This window comes from Ambystoma mexicanum, chromosome 8 (assembly GCF_040938575.1).
Source record: "Ambystoma mexicanum isolate Mex_15411 chromosome 8, UKY_AmexF1_1, whole genome shotgun sequence".
Lineage (NCBI taxonomy): Eukaryota > Metazoa > Chordata > Amphibia > Caudata > Ambystomatidae > Ambystoma > Ambystoma mexicanum.
In genome coordinates, this window is record NC_090929.1 from 804,595,523 (window position 1) to 804,621,324 (window position 25,802).

A 25,802-nucleotide genomic window follows, 5' to 3' on the forward strand; every position below is an offset into this window, starting at 1 on the left:
AAGATGGCCAAAGAAAACACAAAGGAAGTCCATGTGAAGAACACTTGATGAAAATGGAGTACTGGGCAAGTGCATCAAAGCATATTTAAAAGCATTTTGTCCATTTTTCTCAATGCGATGTGATCGCACCAGCGAGCGCGCCTAAATTCATTCAAAGATCTTGAAGGAAGGGAAGCATGGTGAGGCACGTGAAAAGCCTGCACAGAGTCCACACGTGGAGGGAGCAGGCAGCAAGGGAGAAGGCAAGAAGAGTGGTTGGGTAGTCCCGGACCACTCTTACTTAAATCTTTGAGCCACACCGTGACTTGTAGGAGTTCCTGTGGGAGCCCCCAGTGAGGGTGTTATTATATATGGCATTATAAGGTGCCTATAGACAAGTGTTTCAACGTGTGATGAGGCAAGGGAGGGGGAGCAGAGGCAAGACCGAGACAGCGATCTTACTAGGCCTGGTGACATTGAGATTGTGCACGTGCAGGGGAAGGGGCAAGGGGAGGGGGCAGTGCAGTACATAGGATAACAGTAAAATAAATAGAGACAATAAATAGTAAATAAAAGTGTGGCCAGCTGGTGGCAAATGCCGATATCAGGTGTCAAGTGCGATTAGAGGCTGTAGGGATACAGAAACAGTCCCCGAGTGCAAGGGTTGCCAGGGCCACAGTGCAGGTGTGAAACTGGCAGGGAGGGGACCTGAGCCTGAGATCAGAGTCGCCAGGTAACCAGTTCAGATTTAGCCAGGAGCTCAGCAGGGGAGAGAAGGAGAAAAAGCAGAAGCAAAGAGGAAGGTCTTGAGGTGCTTCTAGAACCAGAGATAGTTCTCCTCAAGTTTCGGAGAGGCAGGGAGGCTGTTCCAAAGGGAGCCCCCCAGCAGAAGAAAGCGATCTACCACCAACTCGCTGGTTGGAGAAGCAGCTGACCCTGAGGGAGTTGGAGGCGGATGAGCGAAGAGCCTGAGAAGGAAAATATTTAGGAAGAGAGAGTTGAAGTTATTGAGGCCCCAGAAGGCCTTGTGGACAATGCAGAGGGTTTTTGAACTTTATCCTCGCCGCTACTGGGAGCCAGTGCAGAGATTTCAGTCTTGGATTGATACGATCCCTGGGCTTGAGGCCAAGGACAAGTCTCGCAGTCCTGTTCTGGATGAGTTGCAGAGGGCGGAGAGTAGAGTTAGGCAGATTTAGAAAGAGGCTGTTGCAGTAGTCCAGCCCAGAGAGAATCAGAGCTCTGGAGACAGTGAGCCTCTGGGGTGAAGGAGAAGAAAGGAAGAATACCTCTGAGGAGGTCCATCTGGTAGTGTGACTTCTTGGAGATGTCGGAGATGTGAGGAGGGAAGGAAAGTGTGGAGTCGAAGATGACCCCAAGGTTTTTAGCCTCACAGGTGGGAGCAGGAAGAGGGGCAAGAGGCTGTGTGCCGATGAGGAGAATCTGTCTTACTGGCATAAAGGCAGAGATCATTGGCGGCACACCACTCCTGGATGGCGGACAGACAATCAAAGATGAGAGAAGAGGTGGGGGAAGGGAGCCTAAAAATGAGCAGTGTCATCTGCATAGCACTGAAAGTTGAGGCAGAGAGCGGCAATGCGGTGGCCAAAAAGTGCCAGGTATTGGTTGAACAGCCAGGGACGGAGGTTAGACCCCTGGGGAACACCACAGGTAGAGATGGAGGAGAGGAAGGACCCAAGTTGGGCCTGGGAGGGTTGATGGGAGAGGGAGGTCAGCCAAGCCAGGGCCTGATCGGTGATACCCAGGTTATCACGGAGATGGTTGAATGTGTCAAAGGCAGACGAGAGATCATGTAAGATGAGGACACAGGGTGTTGGAATCAAGGTTGGAGAGCAGGTCTTCACGGATGTTCAGGCGAGCAGTTTCCATGCTTCTGGCAGCTCTGAAGCCAGTCTGGGGTTCATGGAGATAACCAACAGATTCAGTGTGAAGATTAAGCTCGGAGATGGCCAGCTTTTCCAGGAGTTTGCCTAGGAAAGAAGTGATGGATATTGGACGATAGTTAGCCAGGCAGGAAGGGTCGGCAGAGGGTTTCTTAATAAGAGGGTGCACAAGGGAGTGCTTCAGGGGGGATGGGAAGACACCAGTGGCGAAGGAGTGGTTGCAGAAGTCAGCCAGAGTAGGAGGCAGGGTGTCAATGTGGTCCTTGATGGTTTTGGAGGAACGGGGTTGAACCGGTTTTGACAAGACTTTCATAGATCGGACTTGTCTAGAAACCTTGCCTGAGGAGAACAGGGGAAAGGCAGAGAAGGAGGGAGGAGAGGTGGCCGAAGTAGGGACAGAGGAAGAGCAGGGAGGAGGGTGAGAGGAAGAGAGCGGACAGGATGTCCTGAGTTTTAGAGGGGAAGTGAGAAGCCAGAGCCGTGCAGAGGGCCTGGGATGGGACAGGAGAGGTAGAGACGGCAGCAGGATTGGCCAGCTCCTTGCAGATTTTAAAGAGTTTGGCCGAGTTGTTATATTCCGCGGAGACACCGGCTTGGATGTGGGCTCTCTTCTTGGTGCAGAGGCAGAACCGGTATTGCCTTTGGAGCAGGTGGCAGGCCAGTTTGTCAGAGGATGTACCGGAAGCACGCCATTTCCGCTCAGCCACCCTGCACTTGCATTTAAGGGTGACGAGGTGCGAGTCATACCAAGAGTTGCACTTTGCTTTGGGCTTCAAGCGGATTCTCATGACGGAGGCAAGAACATCAAGAGTATCAGATATAGCAGAGTGGAGCATGGAAAGCGCTGTGTCTGGGTGTGAGTCAGCCAATGGGGGAGGGAGGGGCGAGAAAGTGGCGGCGAAAGCCGAAACTGACAGACGCTTCATGGGTCAGATAACCGTGAAGGTAGGTGGCAGTGATGGAGTTGGCTTGGCCTGAGGGGTAGATAGGGTGAAATGGGAGGAAAGGACAAAGTGATCATTCCAGGAGAGGGAACGACAAAGAGGATGTTGGTGGAGGAGCCACTGGTATAGGTGTCAGCGATAGGGAGGCCTGGGTTGGAGACCAGGATATCCTTTTTAAACTTCTTCCTACCAGATTCAGTGAGGAGCAGGATAGTCGATAGAGAAGCAGTTAGAAAAGATAGGAGAGACAGCGTGCACCATAGGGTAGGTAGGTAGGGAGAGGAGAGGAGAGAAGAGCAAGGGAGTGGGAAGGTCTAGGGCGAACACTAGCGAAGGGCACAGGGCAGGGAGTAAGCCAACAAGACAGAGGGAGATGAGAGGTTGACAGACAAGACGACAGGCGGTTAGTGTTAGAAAGGTTTGCTAGATGATTGCTTTGCTAGGAGGCAAAGCCACTGAACGGCACTACTTTCACAGTGCAATTTTAAATAGGAGAAGAACACACCTAAATTTAGAGTCTGCTATATGGACAGGTTTACAGAGTAGAGCGAGGTTCTATTCTTAACCCGGCCACTCCTATCTTAATTAGGCGCTACTGGTTGATAGCTGGCAACGTGCTTCCCTTGCGGACACCTGCAGACACAAGCTGGAGCCTCTGTTGGAGCCGCCCTTTGCCTAGGGCTCTTAGCCGCAGGCGCTGCCGGGCAGAAGGCTGCCCTGGGAGGGTCAGTGATGATGAGTAGAACCATCAATCAATGAAGGAGGGCGGGTTGGGAGGCGGGAGGGAACAGAGCCAGGAAATGAATGTCTGGGAGGGGAGGGAGGGAGGGAGGGAGGGAGAGAGGACCACAACGCTGAAGAGCTGCAGACAGGTACCAGCAAAATGTTGCCCTGACCAATCCCAGTATTCTACCAATAGTTGTCAGACATAGTCATGAGTTCTAGTTCCGAGGTCAATATCAAATGGGTGAAGCCTGAATGTATTCATTGTGTGAAGCTGAGGCATGAATCTGGATTGTTTATTTAATAATATGCATACAACTATAGAGTTTTGCATATATCACACATAAAATAGCTACACAACGCAGTAAAATACACTTCCTAATTAAACAAATATACCATATGACAACTCTTTTAAAATATCTAAAATCATTACATAAAATTTCATCATATAGAAAATTAAATTCATGTCATTTCCATCAAGTAGTCTTTGCCATATATCCAATATATTGCAATTGTCCATATTGTTATTGTATTACATGAGATATAAATTACGTAACCAGACTGTCACATTCACATAATATATGATAAGCAGTTTCTAGTACATTTACTCCAGAGTCTACAGTATCTGAACTCTTTTTGCATTCCAATTTGTGCTCCTAATATTACTAATACATTGCATATGTTAAATTTAAACTTTAAATACCAACCGATAGTAGTACAGTCTGGGTATGCACCTTGTTAGGTTGGTTTACTCTCTTTTTGCTAAATGGTATAGAAATAACCTGCTGTTCGCCTTTGTCGACAAATTAACTAGCGTTTGTTCACTATCCAGATCATTTATGTTCTTTTTCAGTTTACGCTTTATCTGAGCAATGCTATATAGCAACCAGACAAAGGTTTAATTCTCTATCCATTTATCATAGACCCCTCTCCTTCGAATAGATTGTGTCCTCCCATGTATTCCTCATCTTAGATATATCCTTACCTTCAGCTGTGCTGCTTTGGAAATGTTTTCTCTCCATCCGAGGGCGCTCCACTCGCGGTGGCGTTGATGTCCCTCGGCGGCATCCGTCGAGCACCGACGTCATCCGCTGTATAAATGCCTTGAGCGCGCCCGTTGGCCTCAGTTCCGTTTTTCCGTTAGCTTTGCTTCAGATCGAGATAAACGGCACTTGAGTTCAAACGATTGTCGTCTTCATCGAACCCTTCCACACCGAAAACTGGTTTTAAGAAATGTCAGAAATGTGGTAGAAAGATGTCACTGACCGACACTCATTGAAATTGCCTCTGGTATCTTGGTTCCAACCATCGGATTGATGACTGTGGTTCTTGTCAGTCAATGACCCATAAGGCCTTAAAAGAACGAAGACATAAACTGGCGGTGGGGGAGGAATCCTCGGTTTTGTTCGAGAGGGAGGAAAGACTCGGCTGAGTCTTCGACAACACGCCATAAAAAAATCTAGGTCGAGGAGTAGATCCAGGAAGTCCTCTTCTTCATCTGAAAAAGCGAAGAAAAGACACCGGTCTCCCTCTTCCTCTTCCTCTACGTTATCTGAGGAAGTTATAACATGTCCGACAAGACATGACTCCCCTAAAAAGTGGGAAGCTTTCAGAGCATCTATGTTGAACATTTTTGAGAACGTGGCCCAGACCCCCCTCTAAAATGTCTGATGAAGACCATGCCCCTACGCACAAAAAAAAAATGACGGGGGAAGGTCCAAGACGAGGAAATCCAACAAAAAATTGTCGAGGGTGTCTTCCAGGGAATCTTCCCAAACACCTCAAAAGAAAAACCTTCCGGTGCATAACGGAGGTAGAACATAAGAAAAAGGCGTTAGATTTTCAGACGTCATCAAAGTCCTCGTCCAAAACATGTTCGAAGCCTCCATCGAAGGCTGTCGTGCACAAGGGGTCGATGACCCAACCGAAAAAGGTTACGTCGAGTACATAATCGACAATATCGATGACTCCTTCGACGACATCGATGATTCCTTCAAAGTCATCGAAGACTACCTCGACAACATCGAAGGTAGTAGCTACAACATCAACGATTCTGTCGACACTCATTACAATGGTGAAATCAACACCAATGTTAAAACCCATACCTGAAAAGGTGTTTTACCCAGAAAGTAGACATGATTTTTTTCAGACCATGTCACCTATATATGAAGGAATTTCGTCAAGAGAAGGGGAAGAAGAGGTTTCATCTGCAGGTGTTAAATTTGGTACAAGACAAGTCTCTGAGGAATTAGTTGATCCTCAATCTAAGATGCAAGATTTGAGTGCTTGCAATCGGCAAGTGGACTGGATACTTCTCCAGAATACAAATTTGAAAAGCCTGACCCAGCAGAACATGCTGATTTAGGTTAAAGAAAATGAATGAACAAGAGTTACGGAATTCATGGGATGGGGTAGAAACTCACCTGTCTATCAGGATTATAACATGACAGATATACTTTCAGGAGGACCTCAGCCAGACCCTATACTTCCTTTTCATATAGCTTTACAAAGGAGGGTTAATACTGCTTGGGAAAACCTCCACCAGTAAATAAAAATATGTGGCAAAGTATAGGTCCTGTAATTCTGACCCAGAATACATAAGTAAACACCGTTCTCCAGAAAGTCTGGTAGTTCAAGCAGCTACATCAACTAGGAATGCTGCATACCCTACAATTCCCCCTGATAGGGATGATAAAAAGATTGAACCATGGTCTAGAACGATTTTTACATCAGGGAGCATGGCTCTAAAATCCACAAATGTATCTTGCACTCTGGCGAGATTTACATATACCCCGTGGGACTGCATGTCAGCGGCAGCTCAACATATCCCAGAAGATGAGGAACGTGATCGGTTCTTATCCATAGTAAAGGATGGATAAGGAAGGATCGAGCAGGTTTGGACACAGCTGACAGTATCAGTAGGTCCATGGCATCTAGCGCAGTGCTACGCAGATTTGCTTGGCTAAGAAAGTCAGGTTTTGCACCGGATGTACAATCCAGACTTCTTAATATGCCATTTGACGGCTTGAGGTTGTTTGGCAGCAAGGCAGATGAAAGTTTGGAAAAGCTGCAGACCTCCAAGGCAGCGGCAAAATCACTCAGTGCCGCTATAAGACCACCTCAACAACACCCATACACAGGCTCATCTTCCTGGAGGGGTCGTCCCTTTCGTTTTTACTCCTCATTTGGGAAAGGAAGGGGACAGGCCAGTCAAAGAGGACATGAGATTTCCTCAGGGGCGAAGAAGAGGTGCTAGATCTGCCCCAGCAGCGGCATCTGTCCCTTGAGCCGCTGCCGCAAAACCACTCTGAGGTTTTGATCCACAAGACCTCAGTGGGAGGCAGAATCTCACAGCATCTGCAGGAATGGCGGGGCATTACCTCAGATGCTTGGGCTCTGGAAACAGTATCCCACGGTTACTGCCTTCCTTTTCAAAAGAAACCTCAGAATCATCCACCGGAATACAACTCTTCCAGAAATCCAGACTCGCTCCTGTTGCAGGAAGTTTTAACCCTACTACAGAAGGGTGCAATAGAACATGTACCTGTAGCGGAGAGAAACAAGGGTTGGTATTCCCCATATTTCCTCATACCAAAGAAAGACTGAGGATTGAAACCCATCTTGGACTTGAGAGACTTGAACAAGTTCCTCAGGAAGGACAAGTTCAAGATGGTTACCCATTCTCAGATCCTTCAGGCTTTCCAACTCCAAGACTGGTTGGTATCATTGGACCTTCAGGATGCTTACTTTCATGTGCCAATACATCTCAAGCACAAAGTACCTGAGGTTCGTGATTGGCAATTCTCACTATCAGTTTCGCGTTCTGCCATTCTGGTTGACCTCCGCCCCGAGAGATTTCACCAAGTTATTGGCGGTAGTGGCAGCGAGTCTCAGAAGAGGGGGGATTCACGTCTACCCCTTTTTGGACGATTGGATGATCAGGGCAAATTCTCCAGAACAAGCCCAGGAGCATCTGTCCAAGACTTGCCACTTCCTTCACAAACTAGGGTTTTCTCTAAATTTAAAAGTCAAACATGATACCATCACAGAAGCTCCAGTTTATCGGAGCAGTCGTGGATACTTGTTTGTGCAAAGCCTCGCCTCCCGAAGAGAGAGCTCACCACGTTCTGCAGATGGTAATACAATTCCAGAATGCCCAGTATCTACCGGCCTTCGATTTTCTCAGGTTGCTCGGTCTCATGGCATCCTGCATTTTTCGGTGCCAGAAGCCAGATTGAGGAGATCCCTTCAATGGGCCCTCAGGACTCAATGGTCCCAATTTTCAGACTAAATGTCACATCTTTTACAAGTTCCAACCAGGGTAGTACAGGATCTACAATGGTGGGCTTGCAAGGAACATATCCTCAGCGGAGAATCTTTTTGGCAACCATGGTCGGAGATAACAGTAGTAACGGACGCCTCACTCACGGGGTGGGGAGCTCACACCAACGAGTTGACAATCAGCGGTCGTTGGTCTCCATCGGAGTCCAAACTACACTTCAACCTATTAGAGCTGAGGGCAATCAGACTAGCGCTGACGGCTTTCCTGCCCTCTGTACGGGGAAAGAATGTCCTGATAATGACGGATAACACAGTGACCATGTACTACCTCAACAAGAGAGGAGGAGTAGGGTCACTACCACTGTGCAGAGAAGCAATGCAGCTCTGGTTCATGCAATATAAGAAGGGAACTCTCGGTCTGCCATTCACAAAACACAACGGCAGACACTCTGAGCAGGCAGAGCAGTCTTCCACGAGTGGGAACTAGATCAGGAAGTCCTTCAAGAGATCTTCGTCCTTTGGGGAACCCCACAAGTGGATCTGTTCGTGACCATTTTCAACAGGAATTGCGGACTGTAAAGCTCAAGGGAATCTAGGAGACTCATTCGTAGTGGAGTGGGAGTTTCCTCTTCTGTATGCGTTCCCTCCATCCCGTGTGATCCCTCAGGTAATCAGGAGGTTGAGAAAGTTCAGGAAAACCATGACCCTAATTGCCCCGGATTGGGCCATGAGAACGTGGTACCCGGACCTTCTGGAAATATCCATCTGCCCTCCAATACGTCTTCCAAAAAGAGAAGATCTTCTCTCGCAAGAGGGAGGTCACGTTCTCCATCCAGAGGTCAACCTACTCAACCTTCACGCATGGCTTCTGAGAGGTTGAGATACAAGGATTGGGACCTTCTGGATGACGTTATGGAGATTTTGCTTTCAGGCAGAATGCCAGCAACTAAATCTCTGTACCAGTGTCGTTGGAACAAGTTCAGTAACTGGTGCAGGGATAAGAATGTGGACCCTTTTCAATGTAATATTCCTACAGTATTATCGTTTGTTACATTTGGCTAATCTGGGGCTCCAGGTTCGTACGATAAAAGGATACTTAGCAGCGCTATCTATTTTCAAGCGCACGTCATAGGAGGAATCTTACTTTAAGATACCTTTTTTTTAATAACCCAATTTTTAAAAGGTCTTAATGTGTTTCCTCCAATTCCCTTTCAAGTTCCTGTGGGATTTGAACTTGGTACTAAAGTTCCTCACATGTGCTCCATTTGAGCCTTTACATTCTTGTCCATTAAGGCTTCTTACTCTGAAAACAATACTTCTAATTGCATTGACATCAGCCCGCAGGGTAAGTGAGTTGCAGGCACTTTATAGTGGTCCTCCTCGCACCATCTTTTATAAAGATAAAGTTGTCCTTAGGGTCAAACCTTCTTTTTTACAAAGAAAGGTCTCAGATTTTCACCTGTCAAAAAAATACTACCTACTTTCTACCCTCCTCCTCACACAAGTAAGAGGAACGACTACATAGATTAGATCCTAGATGGGCTCTTAGCTTTTATATTTCAAGATTGGCAAAAATACGTCAGTGTGACCAACTGTTTTTGGGATACACTGGCTGTAAATTAGGACTAGCTGTAAGAAGCAAACATTATCCAGATGGATAATCTTAGCTATAACTGACTGTTATAGATTGCCTGGGAAAGATCCCCCCGATGGGTTGAGAGCTCATTCAACTAGGGGCATGGCAACTTCAACAGTACTTCCCTGTACAAGATATTTGTGCAGCAGCCACATGGTCATCCATGCACACTTTCATAAAACATTATGCTCTGGACTCCCTCTCAAGGAGGTCGATTTGCTAAATCAGTACTTCGTTCTGTACATGATTAAAAAATGTATGTACTCCCACCTCCAATACAAAACTGCTTTGGGGAGTCTAAGATGAGGAATACGTGGGAGGACACAATCCATTCGAAGAACAAGTTACTTACCAACTGTAACGTTGTTTCAATTGGATGTTCCTCCCATGTATTCCTCATCGACCCTCCCAGCCTACCCTGCAGTACAGTTTATGTGCTTTACACACTAAATTCTTTTAAGGCTTGGGTCAAAAGAGGCACGCCTTTAACTACAATCCATGGGCTTTAATGCACGTAAAAACAGAACTGAGGCCAACAGGCGCGCTCGAGGCATTTATACAGCGGATGATGTTGGTGCTCGACGGAGGCCGCCGAGGGACACCGCTGCTGCCTCGAATGGAGCGCCCTCTGGTCAAGAGAAAGCATTTCCGAAGCAGCAAAGCTGAAGGTAAGGATATATCGAAGATGAGGAACACGTGGGAGGAACATCCAATCGAAAGAACGTTACAGTTGGTAAGTAACTTGTTCATCTATGTAATGTTATCAAATCCGCCTTATCTATCCATTCATACTGTTCCATTAACTTCACCACAAATGTGTCGTTTTTCAAGTGTTTTTATGATGGCAGGAAAAATACACATCCAAATACATTTCTACCTTGCCATATGTTGATTATGCCAGGCATAAAACTATGGGCTTTGCCGAAGCTGGCCTTCTTTTTATTAAGAGGTGTAGGACTGTAACGGTTAACATATTCCAAAATTCACTTGAATGTATATAGTGTCAACCTAGATTTTATAATAACTAAAGAATGATCATTTCCGTCTCTTTTTAGATCACCAGAAACTTGAGCGTGAAGCTCGAATCTGTCGCCTTCTGAAACATCCCAACATTGGTAAGTCGTGCTTCGTTTATTTGTTATTTTAAATGTTCAGATTGTACAGGTCTTGGTTCAAAGTGATCTGCATTCCCCAAAGCCTGACTTAATTTTTATTTTCCAGGTAATGTCCGACCTGAGTTTGCCATACAGCAATATATAAACCAAATGTATTTCTGGACAGTTTACTTGTAGACCAAGTAAGGTTTAAGCATCCAATGTATGCAGGGTACCGAAATTATTACAATCAAAAGATAAATTATGTGTGGAAAGATTTTTAAGAAAATGTACGCTTACGGTTGATAATGGAACACTAATCAGTTAAAAAACACGTAATAGTCTATGAAACGTTGGCTGCGCATCCATGAGTTAGCTAGAAGCAAGAGGCCAAGGTCTTCTATTTTGAATACTATCAAGGCAAAAGTTAGCAGATACTTTTGGAAAATTTTGAATGATATTAATGATAGTAAGAATTACAAGCATCTAATGTCTATCACCGAGGGAGGTTTGTCTTGCTGTATAAAAAACGATTTTCTACAGCTTCCACTGCATAAACACTAGACTCTTGGTAAAACTAAATTGCATTCTGTCTCAAACACCATCTTGATTGAATATGAATATAAACCTTTACACTTTTTAGAGCCTAGCTAAAATTACACTGGCTCATCAACCTGAGAAATGGACGTCTTGCATTTATCTGCTTTATAACAAAATATTTGAAACAGGGATTATCCCTAAATTGGGAAAAGATGCTGCTGTCATGATCCTGAATTTAAAAAATGGGGGAAAAGTGCGGACCCTGGCACATTTGGTATAATTGTCTCACTGGATGCTCTGGGTGCAAAGCATTGTCTCCCAAAAATGAATGATTGGGCCAGTCAAAACTTACTTTTAAGCAATGCGCAAGTGGGCTTTAAAGGAAAATTCTTAACTGTACACCGCCTCATCTCCAGTGCGTTGGCGAAGAATGCCAAAGCCAGAAAAAAGGTATGCCATCTTTATATGTGGTAATCTTAGATTTTTCAAGATCATTTGGCACAGTATTTCTAAAGTGTCGGCTTGTGAAATGTAAGGAACAGAGACGTTTTTATGGGAGGGCAAAAGGGGCACTTGCCCAGGGCCCCCACCTTGGAGGGGGCCCCACAGGGCTGCCTAATCTGAAGAAGTAAGATGCCATTGTTCAGCAGACTTAAATAGCACACATCAGGATATTTTATGGCATGGTGCTGAGGCTCTAAACTCATTGCCTTTCTGTTTTGGCAAGTGCATTCTGCCTTGATCAATTCATCATGTATTGCTTTCTGTGTTCACTGTGGGTGGTATACATAGTTTGTGTGTTCCTTATGCACAACTCTATAGCATGCTTTCCTTCCTGTGGGAATTATGTTGATCATGTGCAATAGGCTATGGTGAAATGCATATTGTTAAATTGAGCGCCACAATGGTTCAGAGGTTAGCTCAGTATGTGAAGAACCCATTGTAGAGATATGTGTTCATATGCAATATTAGAATATCGCATTTCAGCAAGGCTGGCTGAGCCGTTCATATGTCTGAAGTTTATAAACCTGCCTGCATATGTACTTGGTTTTGCAGAACATCTGCTATAATCAGCAATGTACTTGTACCAGATAGGGGTTGCTATAAAAACTAACATGTCATCTGTATGGTAAAGGTCTAGAAATTGGTTTGTTCAGATGGGGTGCTGTAAAACCTAGGCAATCACCTCCAACAATGCCATAAACTGTTAGTCCAAGAGGTGAATAAGTATCTAAATTCAAGACTATGGAACAAAAATGTTCATGCTTTTATCCTGGATTTGCCAGCATACGATAGTGATCCTGGTCAAATCATCTAATATATCTTGCATTACTGTGCTGTGAGGTTTGCCTTCTTGCATGCTGCTGGTATCGTTTAGCCCATAACTTGATCTTATGTAGGCCATTTGGGTGGAAGGGTTGGTAGACAGGAGAGTGGACCACATGTTGCAGGCCTCTGGCAAGCATATTTTAAGGGCTGCTTGTTTGACACATAAAACAGGTTACTTTTTGGTAAAGGTCAAAGGTTTTTATGTATGTTCATGAATGAAAATATCACAAGCCATTGTTTTGTAAGTATTTAAAGCTTTAAAAAACAAAAGACAACCCCAGATTAAATGTGTTAAATCACATCGATTGGTATGCTGGTTCTTATATACTTCCCTTGATGATGGAGAATTAAGCTAGAATCATTCCCATTTTGCATAGCACCCTTCTATAATCTTGTGTTTAAACATTGTCATGTTTGGTAATGTCATTTTTGTACTTTCCAAGTCCGTTTTTTAATAAAATGAGATTGTTTTAGTTCATGGTAAAAACTGGAAAGAGTTTGCACAAATCCCAGCTTTGCCCCTTAACCAATGTGTGATCCTGCGCATGTCACTTAATCTTGTATTGCCTAAACTCTCAATATTGCCAGTCCCTAAACCTTTAAAAATTGTAAGCCCTTCCAAGTGATTTCCTTCTCATGGTATGATCTTCATAAAAGCCTTATTCATGGTTTCAGTATGTTAATAGTGAGCATATTTATATTACACACCATGGGCATTTGTACCTTTTGATCTCTAATGGCAACACTATTTGAAAACCATGTCCCACTTATAATCTCAGTCTGTCTGGATAAAGACACCTTCCTGGTAGCTTCTAATCTGCCTCCACTATCCATGCTACGGTATGTGTAGTTTTCTCCTTTCTTCCAATTGGAGGTCTCCATCCATGCATGAGCACTTTTACATTAAGTGAGCAGCTAATGTGAGTTCTCTGTCTATTATGGGTTACATGTACCTTTTAACATACGGTCCTGCATTAATAGTACAGCCTGCATACCTTCCTGGATGCTATTGATAAAAAGTATCCTGTATGTACTAGAACAGTAACCTCTTAGTAGACTGCTAATGTTGGTCTTCAAATGCTACCTGTTTATCATTCTGAGTAGAGCAAGAATGAAGAGGGCAAGGGGACTGCAAGACAGCATATCAACCTATAGATGTGAGCACGATGGGTGGGGGGGCGACCAGTATTCTTGATCCCTTAATTCCTTTGATTTGGTGGAGGGGGTCCCAAAGATGTCCGTGCCCAGGGCCCCCAAAGTGCTTAAGATGGCCCTGGTAAGGAAGGCATGGTATCAACAGTAAGACCGACACAAGTGACCACAGTTAAATGGTGTTTACTGAGCTTCAATTTGATTTGAAAAATGCTGATTAACTTGAATTTAAAGAATGGTCTTGTATTGGTCCCCCCAACTCGCCGGCTGTATTGATTTCCCTGATGCTGCTTCCTTGTTGGAGTCGGGGACAGTACCACGGCAGCTGACTCCCTGCCTTGATTATCAAAGCGGGAGGGAGTAATTGTGACACACAGTGCAGGATTCCTCAATCTGATTTCCGGGTGTTACGTTTTCTATTCTCAAGGTTTCGTAAAAGTAACGGTTCCTTGTCAAAAAGGTCAAGGAACTTCCCTCCTTGTGATCCCCTTCGGTTTTGCCGTCTTCCTCCTTGTGTTAACCTGCCATCTGGGAACTGCTGCTTCCTGTGTGCTTTGCCTCGCTCAGTGTGCTCTCGTGCTCCAACCTTTTATCCGTGTGGGGGAGTGTAATGGACTCGGGCACTGGTACCCACTGCAATCAGATTTTAGCAGTAGATGTGTATACATTAGGACCCCATGCTAGTATAACATGTCCATGTTGTGCTAGAATAAGCACTCGATCGGTAGACCTCCCTGTTAGTATTATTTAGTTAGATTGAAAAGGCAAGAGTATTATCTATCAACAGTACCTCTGCTGTCGTGTTCATTTACTTCTCCTCAGGTATTTTGTCTTTACTGAAGACTCCTGAGCAGCTACGTGCAAAAGGATACAGGGCATACCTTTTGACACGGTAAGCCTTATGTGGGGAAAATTACAGTACCCGATAGGCACAGTAGCAGGAATTACAGAAAATGTGCTGATCGCTACTTTCTTTGTCCTCTTCCCGTTTCTTTGTAGGTTTGTACCACTTTCTTTCCACGCAATTCGTTGTGTAGATATATTTTTTTCTGCCCACTAGCAGAGTAGACATCATTGTTGGGTTATTGACCAGCATCGCAAAGGGTTCCCATGAAGTCCTTGGCGACAATCGCTCTGTTTTTTGGTTTATGGACGAAACATGTTGGGTCCGAGCACACTGTAAATAAAACAGTGGTGTAGCATAAACATATTAGGTTGTCGCTGTAGCCCTTGAAGCAGATAAGGGTCAGGCATACTTCTCGAACTGTGGTTGTTAGAGCGGTTCTCCCACCTATCGAGGACCAGCTGTGTTCTGCTAAACCTTTGCTTGATTTGCACATTGCATTGTTTGCACATCTTTATGATTGCACTGTATTATTGTACTGTATAACTGCTTTTTTGCACCACTGGTAAGTTTTGTATAGGCAGGGTTTCTCTCTCTCTCTCTCTCTCTCTCTCTCTCTCTCTCTCTCTCTCTCTCTCTCTCTCTCTCTCTCTCTCTCTCTCCTTTTTTTTTTAAATTGTAGATACAGAAAATGTGGGTTTTCAAAAAAAATATTCCACTTTTTTTATGAAGGGTGTGTGTGTTTTTTTTTTTTTTAAGGTTTTTTTATGTCCGTTTTTGCAACTGCATTTTTTTGTTTTTGAAACATGATTAATACAATTGTATTTGTATGATCTACATTTTGACTCGGCACCTATTTGGTCCATGGGCTGAGTCGTCCAGACTTATAGAAGAAGGGGTTTGAGAGACACTAGGGTTCATTAGTTTGAGATTGTCCCTCGATCTTCGTAGGGCCGGATCTTTGTGTCGGTAAATTGGCCCGCACGGTCTCGCTTGGTTTGGTTTATTGGAGTGTAATGGAAGTCCGGTGTCCGTGATGGTCCGTAATTGCTTGACCCGGCCAGACCATTGTATTGAGACACGTCAGGTATACGGCTCGACTGTTAGTCCATTTTCTCTCATAACGGGCTGTCCGTGAGAAAGTGCTTGTGTTGTGAAAAGGGGGGGCAGGGGTTGAGTTCCTAAGTATCCTACCTGATGGGATGGGGTAAAGGTGTTACAGGGAAGGGTATACCGCATCTCACCATCCAGTATCCCACTTTACTCCCCGAAGACCCCTCAACCCAGTGATCCTGCCGAACTGGTCAACCCCCAGGAACTGGAACCAAAAGCGATGACTGTGTCCTGGCCACCTGGATGACAGATCCCTGGTGACTAGCGAGTGAGACACTTTCTGGTTTCTCACAGAAATTACAGGCGAGTTTTCCCCTATTTATGTATGGCTGAAATGTGTAGAAGACTTGTATAATGAAACATCTGTTAGAATAAGGTTACATACCAATGGAAATTTGACATCTAAACTGCCCACTAAAGATGGCTTCAAACAGGGTTGTGTGCTGGCTGTGTTGCTCTGAAACATCTATTTGGCAGATCTATAAAACTTCTTTAAAGCAGCCTTCTCCCTGCACCCCCCAAGCCCTATTGAGGGATATTTACTTTTTGCATTCGTTGATGAAAGTATATTATTCGATTGAACACCTATTGGTTTTCAACTAGCTATCGCAGCTTTGCAAGTTTTTGCCAAGATAAATGATCTAGTCATAAATGCTACAAAACCAAAATTATGATATTCTCCACAGTAACAAATCTTCAAAAACAATGTAAATTTAATTGTTTTTTTGATAATCTTCAGGTTGTCGTTGAAACCAAATACTTACTGGGTACACTAAGACATTATGAGCAGAGTAAAGAAAGCTATGATTTTTGGGTACATCTGTATGGGGCCTGGATAGAAACTGAGAGGGTTATATCTTGTTTCCATCATTGTTATATAAGCAAAAATGTATACCAGCTTTACTCGTGGCTTGGAGGTGTTGACTTCAAGCATAGATGGGACTCTGAACAAAACTAAAGGCAAATTTGCTTTATCTACTTTGGTGGGTCAGAAGGAGGAGACAGACTAGTAGTTATCATATCAAGATGTTTTTATGTAAAATAATAAGAATAATCCACACCTTCCCTATTCTATGGGTTTCCCTACCTAATAAAACTAACTGGAGTGCTCCTCCGGTCTGTGAAGTCCAAAAGTAAGCTATGTCCTCAGTCCAAGAATCTAAGCTATCCTGACCCTATCAGTAGTTTCAAAACTACTAAGGACCAGGAGAATGTCTCCCTTCTCCTGGTGTGTAGCTGTTTCAGCTTGTGTGGTTTTAATATATAATCTTCAGGTAAGTCTTAGCCTGTGTGCGAGTTTTTCAGTTCGACTGGGGTGGTGGGGAGTCGGTAGGCCTCCGATCTTCCCCTTAGCCTAACATTTAAAGGTCCTCCTGTCTAAAGTTCCTTGCCTTTTCTTTTGACTCCCTTTAGTCTCCTCTGTGTTGTGAAGTCATTCTATCTCTTAAATGTGTCATTTCTTTTTTCATCAATAGGGCCAATAGGTTTGTCCCAATATTGCCTCAGTTTCTTGACTCTACAGTCTCTCATTGTGACACATAGGATGTCCCTCATAATGATTCACATCCTCTGTTTTGCTGTCTCTCAATGGGCTGAGTATTGTGGCCTCTCTCACTGGGCCGAGTATGAGCCCAGCAATGCTTTATAATTACTTGTATAACTTTCCTCCCACTGGGACGAATATCATGAGTCCCGTAGTAGTTTTAATTCTCAGTGTTTGGTTTCCTATTTGGATGAGTAAGATTACTCCAATCGTTATTCATTTAAAAAATGTACCGTTTAACACTGTCCGAAACCACTGCCTTTCTCCCTGGGTCTCCCGCTCTCCCCTTTGCCTTTCGTGCTGAGAGACTGCATTACTGGTTCGGCATTCTCCTTTGCAAGTTCTCTCTGACTTGTCGGATGTGTCTAGTACATAGTCCGGTGTCTGCTTCTTGCGCCCTTCATAGTGCTTTTCGGTTTGCAGTATTGGGGCTGGTAAGGGATTGCTCTCCTTTCCCCGTCCAACCACCACTCACGTGGCATGAATCTCTCCTGGGACTACGTTTGTCCCCTACAGGCTCTCTCAGCCCGTCCCGCTCTAGTTTCCTCATGTACCCCTCCTGGGATTGAGGGTGAACTTGGAGGCTCTTGGCAGCCTTTCTTCTTTCTCTCTCGCCCTGTCTCTTGTGTGTTCCCTTGGACTAAAGGCAACCTCACTGGTTCCAGTTACCCTGCTTCTGAAGCAGGGAGGGTCCAGGCTCAGCTTCCGGTTTCTAGTGTCTCGAGAAACAGCCTTTGCTCAAGTCTCTCCGCTTCCTTCTGACAACTGTTTTGAAGCTCCTGGGCTTCTCCTTCTTGACTTCTCTCTTCTCCCACTTTCATCAGGAGGTTGAGGGACTTCCCTGTTTGTTCTTGGGAGTCCTTCCTTTGTTTCTGACTGGGACTCGTTATAACTCCATTGGTTCTCTTCATCCCAATATCTGCTTTATTTGCATTCATTATAATTCCACTGGATTTCTTGGTCCCAGTATCAGATGGGTATTGGTCAGTACCCAAGATATCCCAATATTAGACAGAAAGGGATTATTCCTGTTTTCCTTAAAGGTTAATTATCATTTGTTTTTTAAGTATATTATTGGAAAGGGAGTTCCTCATTGGAACAGGAGTCTTTGTTCTCATGGGGGGACGATCTCCTGGTGAGGTCCTGTGTTGTAATGTGTATCTGAGAGTGGTGACATCACTGTTGGTGGAATGTAGTGATGTCAGTGTGTGTGTGTGTGTGTGTGTGTGTGTGTGTGTGTGTGTGTGTAGGGTTGGTGATGTTATGTTCTGACTACTGGTTCTAAGATTTACAGTTGAGATCTAAGCTGGCATGAAGGGATGTGCCAGTGTCTTTCTGGCATATACTTAACCAGTAAACCTAACAATAACTTACTTGCTGGTCCGGGTGTTACTTCAGGTACCAAGATATTACACCCTGCTGGCCTCTACCTCTAAGGAGGATATTGCATAGCAGGCATCTTCACAACAAAAGGCTCTCCCCTGCGGAGAAGTGACTGAATGCAGATATTTGTTACACTATCTTGTGAACATCTAAATGCTCCATTTACATATTGAGTTGGGATGATGGCCCGGAGTACAATAATATAAATTAGGGATGGGGTGTGCTAATTAAAAACATCACAAGCTGATAAAGGTCGACGCCTACTAAAAAATGGCTGCATTAAAAACCAATTCTGGGCAGATGTCTCTTTTTAGCAACTTGAACGATACTTTGTTTAGAAACATTGAGTTTTTTCACAGCATAGTGATTTCCTTAGAGGTCAACTTGAAACATGTCAAATTTAAAGCTAGAACATGAAAGTGGATTAAAACAAAACTGGTCCCTGATACAAAATAAATGTAGGTTACAGGATTACAATGTTCATCCATTAAGCTACAGTACCACACCAAAATATATCCAGTACTTTTCCACAGATAATACTGCAATGCATTTACCTAAAATTCAAATAAAACCTGTTAGTAACAATAGAGATTATTGGGCCAAGATTGGGTGTCTCTAGGTCTGAGTTTGTGTTCATTATGTACATTGGAAAATGAGGTAGAGCCGCTAAAACATTGTATTCTTTTGTTGCCCTGCTATAGATAAGGATGGTGTTTTTTCTTTTTTGAGAAATGTGTGCACAATGAGTTTTATAGCATCAGAATCCTTTTGGGCACGATGCTTAAATGTTAGATAATTGGTTTTACTATTTAAATTGTTTTTATTCTGAATGTATTTATATGGTAAAACATACTTAAATCAGTGGATATTTCATTTTAAACTGTAATATTTTTAATGGAACTTCAATTTTGACAGTGTGTACAGTTTATTTTTTTATCAAATGACACAATATATAAAAATAGGCTTTTATAACTGGAGGGGATGCATATTTCTAGAGGGGATGCATATTTCTATAGTCCCAGAAAACAAAATGCATTTCATTTCAAGCCAAGCCTAATAAACTACCTTTACCTATATGTATGCACAGATCTGTTAATGGTACTGTTTTTGAAGTTTCAATTACAACCTGGGATGTTCTAATTAATGGGTGATTACTAATTGGAAAACCGAAAACAAAATGCTCCTGAACTGCAGGGCAGTGTGATGGATCCCTCACTAAATACCTGCCTAAAAGCTCTTCCCAAGTGGCCAGGGAAAGGCAAACTCTTCCTGACCTTGAGGGTGGTGTACTGCAGGAGGATCACCTGGGAGGATACAAGGCCCAGGGTGGTGAGGCCATCCGTGGGATGAGATGCAGGATTTGTCCTTTAAAATGGAGAACCTGTTACATTTGCCAAAAAGATAATGGCCTACAGTCATTATGATGTATCTGAACCCCATATAAGATCTTGGCTGTGGGCACAAAGGGTATAAAACCTAAACAAACCCTAAAACAGACCATTTTGAGGCACTGAAGGATCAAGAAATCCTCCTTACTCCCAAAGGTATAATGGAAGAGAAAATAAAAATTTCACATTAAGGAAACGGTTGTCCTCTGTAACAGCAAATTCTGATGTTTCATAGCTAAATACCTTGTGCAGTAGGGACCCCCGCTGCCCCATAGGACTTGGGATTTCCCAAACAGTACTTTAAGATGAGTAGCAGCACCCTCGAGATGGATGGGGATGCAGATTAATACTCTCGCATCAAATCAATAATGACAACTCGATAGTTTGGCAAAGGGAGTCCGTTTAATGACGAGTACAAAAAACAGGGAGTTAATGAATATCCGAAATCGCTCTGAAAGGGGCCCTTAGGGGTCCCTCGTGCTATGGAAACAAGGCAATGACCATACACGAAAAGATGCGCCAGACACGAGGTTTCAAATTCCCAATGCTAGGGTTTATTGCAAGCAAGAGATAGTATCAATTGGCCAATTCTGATCTCACGCCCCGCAACGTGAGTTTCCTAGACCTTTAGGGACGCAAGAGCGCGAATTCCGTACATCAGTTACATATATACAAAATGCATATCATACAATCAGCAAAGTCATGTTTAACACCCCTCCGTATTAAGTTCCTTTGAACTCGGGATGACGATGGACATATCCGACGAGTATGACGATTATAATGCTTTCGATGTCTATTCTAGTAACAATGTGCAATTTAGAAAGTGCGGAGGCATCTTTTAGAACACGGTGGTTCTGTTCTTGGAAGCAAGCTGTACACGGGGGGGAAGAGCCACATTCCAAGCTTTGCTATCTATGAGGTTCTATTCGTGTCCTGGGAGCCGACACGTTCTAAAGGGTTTTGCGAAGGGGGGCCGTAAGAAAAGCATAATTCAAGCCTTTAACTGTATTATTCTAACATATTCTACCATCGTACGAGACTGGCTGGCAGCTGTGAAGTGATTAAATGCCCTGCAGCTTCCTCCCAAGGCTACAGAGAGGGAGCGTGGGCATTCCTCTCTGGGCTACTCATGAGGAGTTTCAGCAAGCTCTTCAGTCCCGCGACCTTGTCCTTTCCTATTCAGACAACAATGTTAACAGTTGAGCAGAGCAAGCAGAATCCACAAGAATTGCAAGCTGCAAAGCAGTTTTTAGACAGAAAGCAATGAGCAATGGTTAACAAGCAAAATGGCGATTCTTGCTACATTGAAAATGGCCGCTCGTCGGTCAAGCATAGCAGTTTATATTTCTATAATTTGGTGCATAAGACGGTTGGCCCACAGCCATCAAGTTACATCCACCATTCAAATGAAGGGTATTCATTTTTCCAGATTGACAGCTCGATCTTCCTTCTCGCTTCAACTCCAATTAATTTCAGAAAAAACACATAATTTATACCAAACACTCGTCACCACTGGCATGTAATATCTCAAAACTTAGCATGCAACTTGATTGGTTCTAGGAAGGTAACTTTAATATGGGTACTATATCTGTATATGGTAACGGAGTGAGGAGGTTGGATAAACCATGTCAGGTGGGGCATCTAAGCCCTTCCTTCAAAATGGCTACTGTAGACGTCACTAAAAGTACAACGTCTCATTGGTTCTACTAACTATAGGACCCTAGATTACTTGGTCCACTATGATTGGGTTGGCATCAACCCCACTCATACTTTTCCACTTGCTTAGCAGCTTGCAGAATAACCGGCCAGGTTCAGGGAGTTCGTCTACACCCCCAGCCTCCCTCCAATTATTGCAACAATCAATTGTCACTTCAGTGGTCATGTGTCAATTATTTATTTGTATTTTGGCCTTGAGTCTGCTTCTTGGTCTGGGAAAGTTAAGACGTCTGGGCATGGCAAGAGTCCATGCGTAGGTGTGAAAGTTTCATCCCATCTGCTTGCTCGGTCACGTGATTTAGACACTGTGAAATCGTTTTATTCTCCATACAATTTTGTGTATTTGATTTAATTCTGTCAGCCATCCGCCATCTCCGGCTTATCTTGACCTTTCTGCGCAGGATATTCTTTTCTTCTTTTCATTAATTGTATCCACTGTGGGTCTATTTCAGCTGATACGACCTTAACTTCTTGGCATGTTTGTCTTCCTCTGAGTTTCTCTGTCTTTAATTCTCGATTTTCTTGCTGCGAAGCTCTCCTCTTGAGACCTTTAGTATTTTGTCGATTATGCTCTTGTGCATAGTGGAAGTATACTTGTATAAAGTGCTCCTTTTGAGGTAGATATGTATAGGTGGCGCTTACCGCAATCTATCTTACTACTCACGATTTTCTGTGCTTCTTGCAGTTACTGTGCATATGTACACGTTTAAACTGTCTGAATATCTTAATCACGCTCATGGCATAAGTTTCTGACATTTAACATCAATTATTTCACTTTAGATTCAGGATGTCACTTATCCATGGTGTTTCATCTCTTCATCACTCTAAGGTCGTCTTATCTTCTGTATGTGAGTCAGTCCAGGTTCTTGTGACGTCACCATTCGTCTTTTAGTATCTTCTTGGCTTCTTCAGGTATTACATTTTGACAATCGTCATTCCGTCTCACTTGTCGATATGGTTTTCTCAATGGGTACCTCACTGTCCAGGTTTTCTGTCGGTACTGTCTTGAATTCTATTAAGGGCCACAAGGTGTACCACAAGCAAGCACCCACAATAGCCCTAAGGGCCTTAAAACTTCTGCAAAAAGGCTCCTGGAACCAGTCCTGGCGCCTCTGACGCCAGGCTCATATGTTCTAAGAAAGACACATAGCAGGTTTGTTTTAAATTATAAACATGGGAACTTTAAATCCAAATAATCATGAATCCCACTAGGGGTGTACACACAGGTCGGACTTGAGTCTGCCCACAGATATAATGGAAGCTCAATGCCTTTGTGTAAGTTAATTTTACACGCTGCACTCCTTGCAAGCCAATGGAAAGGGGAAGCAGGAGTGGCTTATGTGTCTGGACTTTAAGGCACAAACAAGGAGTGTACCAACACGAGACAAGCTGGTATGGGTCCAGCTGGAACCTGCAGTGGATGCCCTTGGATGCCACACAAAGCAACACACTGTCACTTAAATTCACAATAGACCACAGGCAAGACAAGGGAAGGGAAGGTGCAGAGATTGCCTGCTGGGAACCCCAGCCGTTTAACTTGCAACTAAGGACTAACCTATGCACAAGTGAGGACACAAGAATGGCACCTAAAATAAACAGGGTAACATACGCATGAAAGTCACCAAGGTTCAGAAGGGGGAAAAACAAGTAAACAAAAATCAAAAATGCCCATGGTGGACAGGGGGAGTGGTGAGGGCTGGGGGGTGGAGGTTGGGATCCCACCCAGGAGTTTGGAGGGGCAGGGTGCACATCAACACCCACATGTGTGGAAGTTGAAAATAAAAAATAAAACCCCTCCATAGGTTCATGGGCCGCACGGCTATCATGGACCGGGAGAGCTGTCGCCACCTTCTCGTGTAGCAGTAGAAGGTGGTAGGTGTAAGGGAGGTTCACCACGCATAGCCCTGGCCTGGTCCTCCATCTTCTCCGTCTTTTGCGGCCTGCCTCTAGCACTTCCTGTCTAGCTCTGAGGGCCAGAAACTCTTGCCTCTGGGTGTCCCTGTGGGCCTGACCCTCTGCAACCAGGGATGCCTGCAGAGCTCTCCGTTTCGCCCGTCGGCTCCTGTTGCTGGCCTCCATGTGCAGCCTGTGTGCGGCATGTGGACCGCAATGCCTGCAGCTGGTGCTCTACCTGTCTTTCCGGGGGTATCATGGAATTGGCCACCCTATCCATGCCCTGAGCCAACATCTCATATGAAGCACACTTTTGTTATGCAATAGTATAAATGGACTGCTCCCACACAGTATCGCCAGAGGCTACACGGCGTTGGCAGACCCCCACGTCTCCCTGACCCAAGGTAACATGGCCCTTGATGTGATACCGCTGTCTGTGGCTGCAGGACTGCATCCCTCCCTTGCTCCGCTGTCCCTGGACCAGGAGCCAATAGTGTGGAGCGTGACTATAGCTGTAACCACCACAGACGGACGTGACAACACTGACAGGCCCTGCAATGACCCCCTGCAGACTTTTCGGCAAGAACAGCACCAACACTTGATGCACTCACCTACGACAGCACAGAGGAATCCAAATTCGGTTCACCACCATATCCACAGGTTTCATCAGAGGTGTAATCATACTGAGTCAGGCCCTGGATGGACTGTAGCACCAGTGGATCATCATGGGCTGCCACACCACGTCCTCCACTGATGCTTCGTGGCGGCTCAGTATCCTGTTCTCCTCAACCTCCTCCTCTGCTTCCAGTGCCTCATCACCTGCACATGGACAGAAAAAAACATGAGCCATGTAAATAGCATAGCCCACCCACATAGTTAACACAATGTAGTCCTGCTACACATTAACATGCTATGCCACCCATAAAACAAAGTCCTGTACGTTCGCTGTGTTAATGCAAGGGATGGGTAGCATGAAGGCAGCCGTGTACGTGTATGGAAGGGCTCAAAACCACATGCAGTGCGTCGTGCATAGCACCTGCTTCACACACAAGCACCTGATTGCATCAGTGATTTTAGTGACTGAACTATGCCAAATACACAGATGCCACGTAGCATAGCCAGGCCTGAACTGTAAAATTGCATGAGATGGTACGTGATGTCTACTGTCCCAATGGATGTGACATGACCTGTAATTCAGAGTCCTAACACACAAGTGTCACAAGGTGCAACGATGCAAGGGTGGTGGAATAGAGTGAAGCCAGACACAACCATCTCATGAGGCTGTGTCACATTGGCATTATGCAAGTGAAGAGGTACTGTGACGGGGAGATCTGGAGTTGGGAGGGGGCAGTGCAGTACATGGGAACGGCATCAAATAAAAATATAACGTAATCAGTAATGAAAATGTGGCAGGCTGGTGGCAGCGGAAGGGTAAGTGCAGACATCCGGTGTCAAGTGCTGGTAGTGGGTTGTAGGGATACAGTAAACAGCCCCCAAGTGCAGGGGATACCAGGGGGGGCAGTGCATGGGCTCAATTGGTGGCTCAGAGGCCCGGCAGGTGACTAGTGCATTCTCAGTCATCCAGGACTATAGCAGGGGAGAGTAGGAGAGAAAACCCAACACATGAGGAAGCATCAGATGTGCCTCCAGACCCGGAGAAGGTTCATCTCCAGTTCCATTGAGGCAGAGCGGCTGTACCAGAGGCAGGCCCCAGCCGAAGATAGACTTCAACCAGCAACTCTTTGCTAGGAGAAACTGACCCAGAGGGAGTAGGAGAGGGATGATTAAAGACCATCAGAAGGCAGCTAATTTGGAAGATAGAATTGAAGGATTGCGAGCAAGGACACCTAAGGCCTTGTGGACAATGCACAGGGTTTTGAACTGAACAGTCGTAGCCACTGGAAACCAGTGCCATGATCAGTCTTGGGGAGATTGAATACCTGGCCCGAGACAAAGGGACAATTCCTACAGTCTTGTTCTGGATGAGTTGCAGAGGGAAGGGAGTAGAATCACAGAAATCATTGAACAGTCTGTTGCAGTAGCATAGGAATGACTAGTCCTCTGGAGACAGTGAGCTTCTGGGGGAAGGAGAGGAAAGGAAGAATACATCTGAGGAGGTGCAGCTGGTAGGGTGACTTCTCTGAGACGGCATAAATGTGAGGAGTGAAGGCGAGTGTGGAGTGGAAGATAATCACAGGTTATCCGGCATCACAGGTTGGAGCAGGAAGAGGGCCAAGAGAGGCTGGCCTGAGAGTGACATGAAAGGAGGGAGCAACACCTGCTGAGGATTGTTGCTATGTGCAGCACATCGTTTGTATGCAGTCTGTTGGACAACAAGCATGT

The 25,802-nt window shown here is 44.7% G+C and overlaps 1 protein-coding gene across 26 annotated transcripts in view; it reads left to right on the top strand.

Moving 5' to 3' along the window:
- The window catches only part of CAMK2G (calcium/calmodulin dependent protein kinase II gamma), a 2,374,050-nt gene that overhangs the window by 370,704 nt on the left and 1,977,544 nt on the right, over positions 1–25,802 (top strand). For all 26 annotated transcript variants that reach the window (XM_069610663.1, XM_069610670.1, XM_069610673.1 and 23 more), the window contains exon 3: positions 10,520–10,579. In XM_069610663.1, the coding sequence (XP_069466764.1) occupies positions 10,520–10,579 (60 nt within the window). The remainder of the gene's footprint in view (positions 1–10,519; positions 10,580–25,802) is intronic.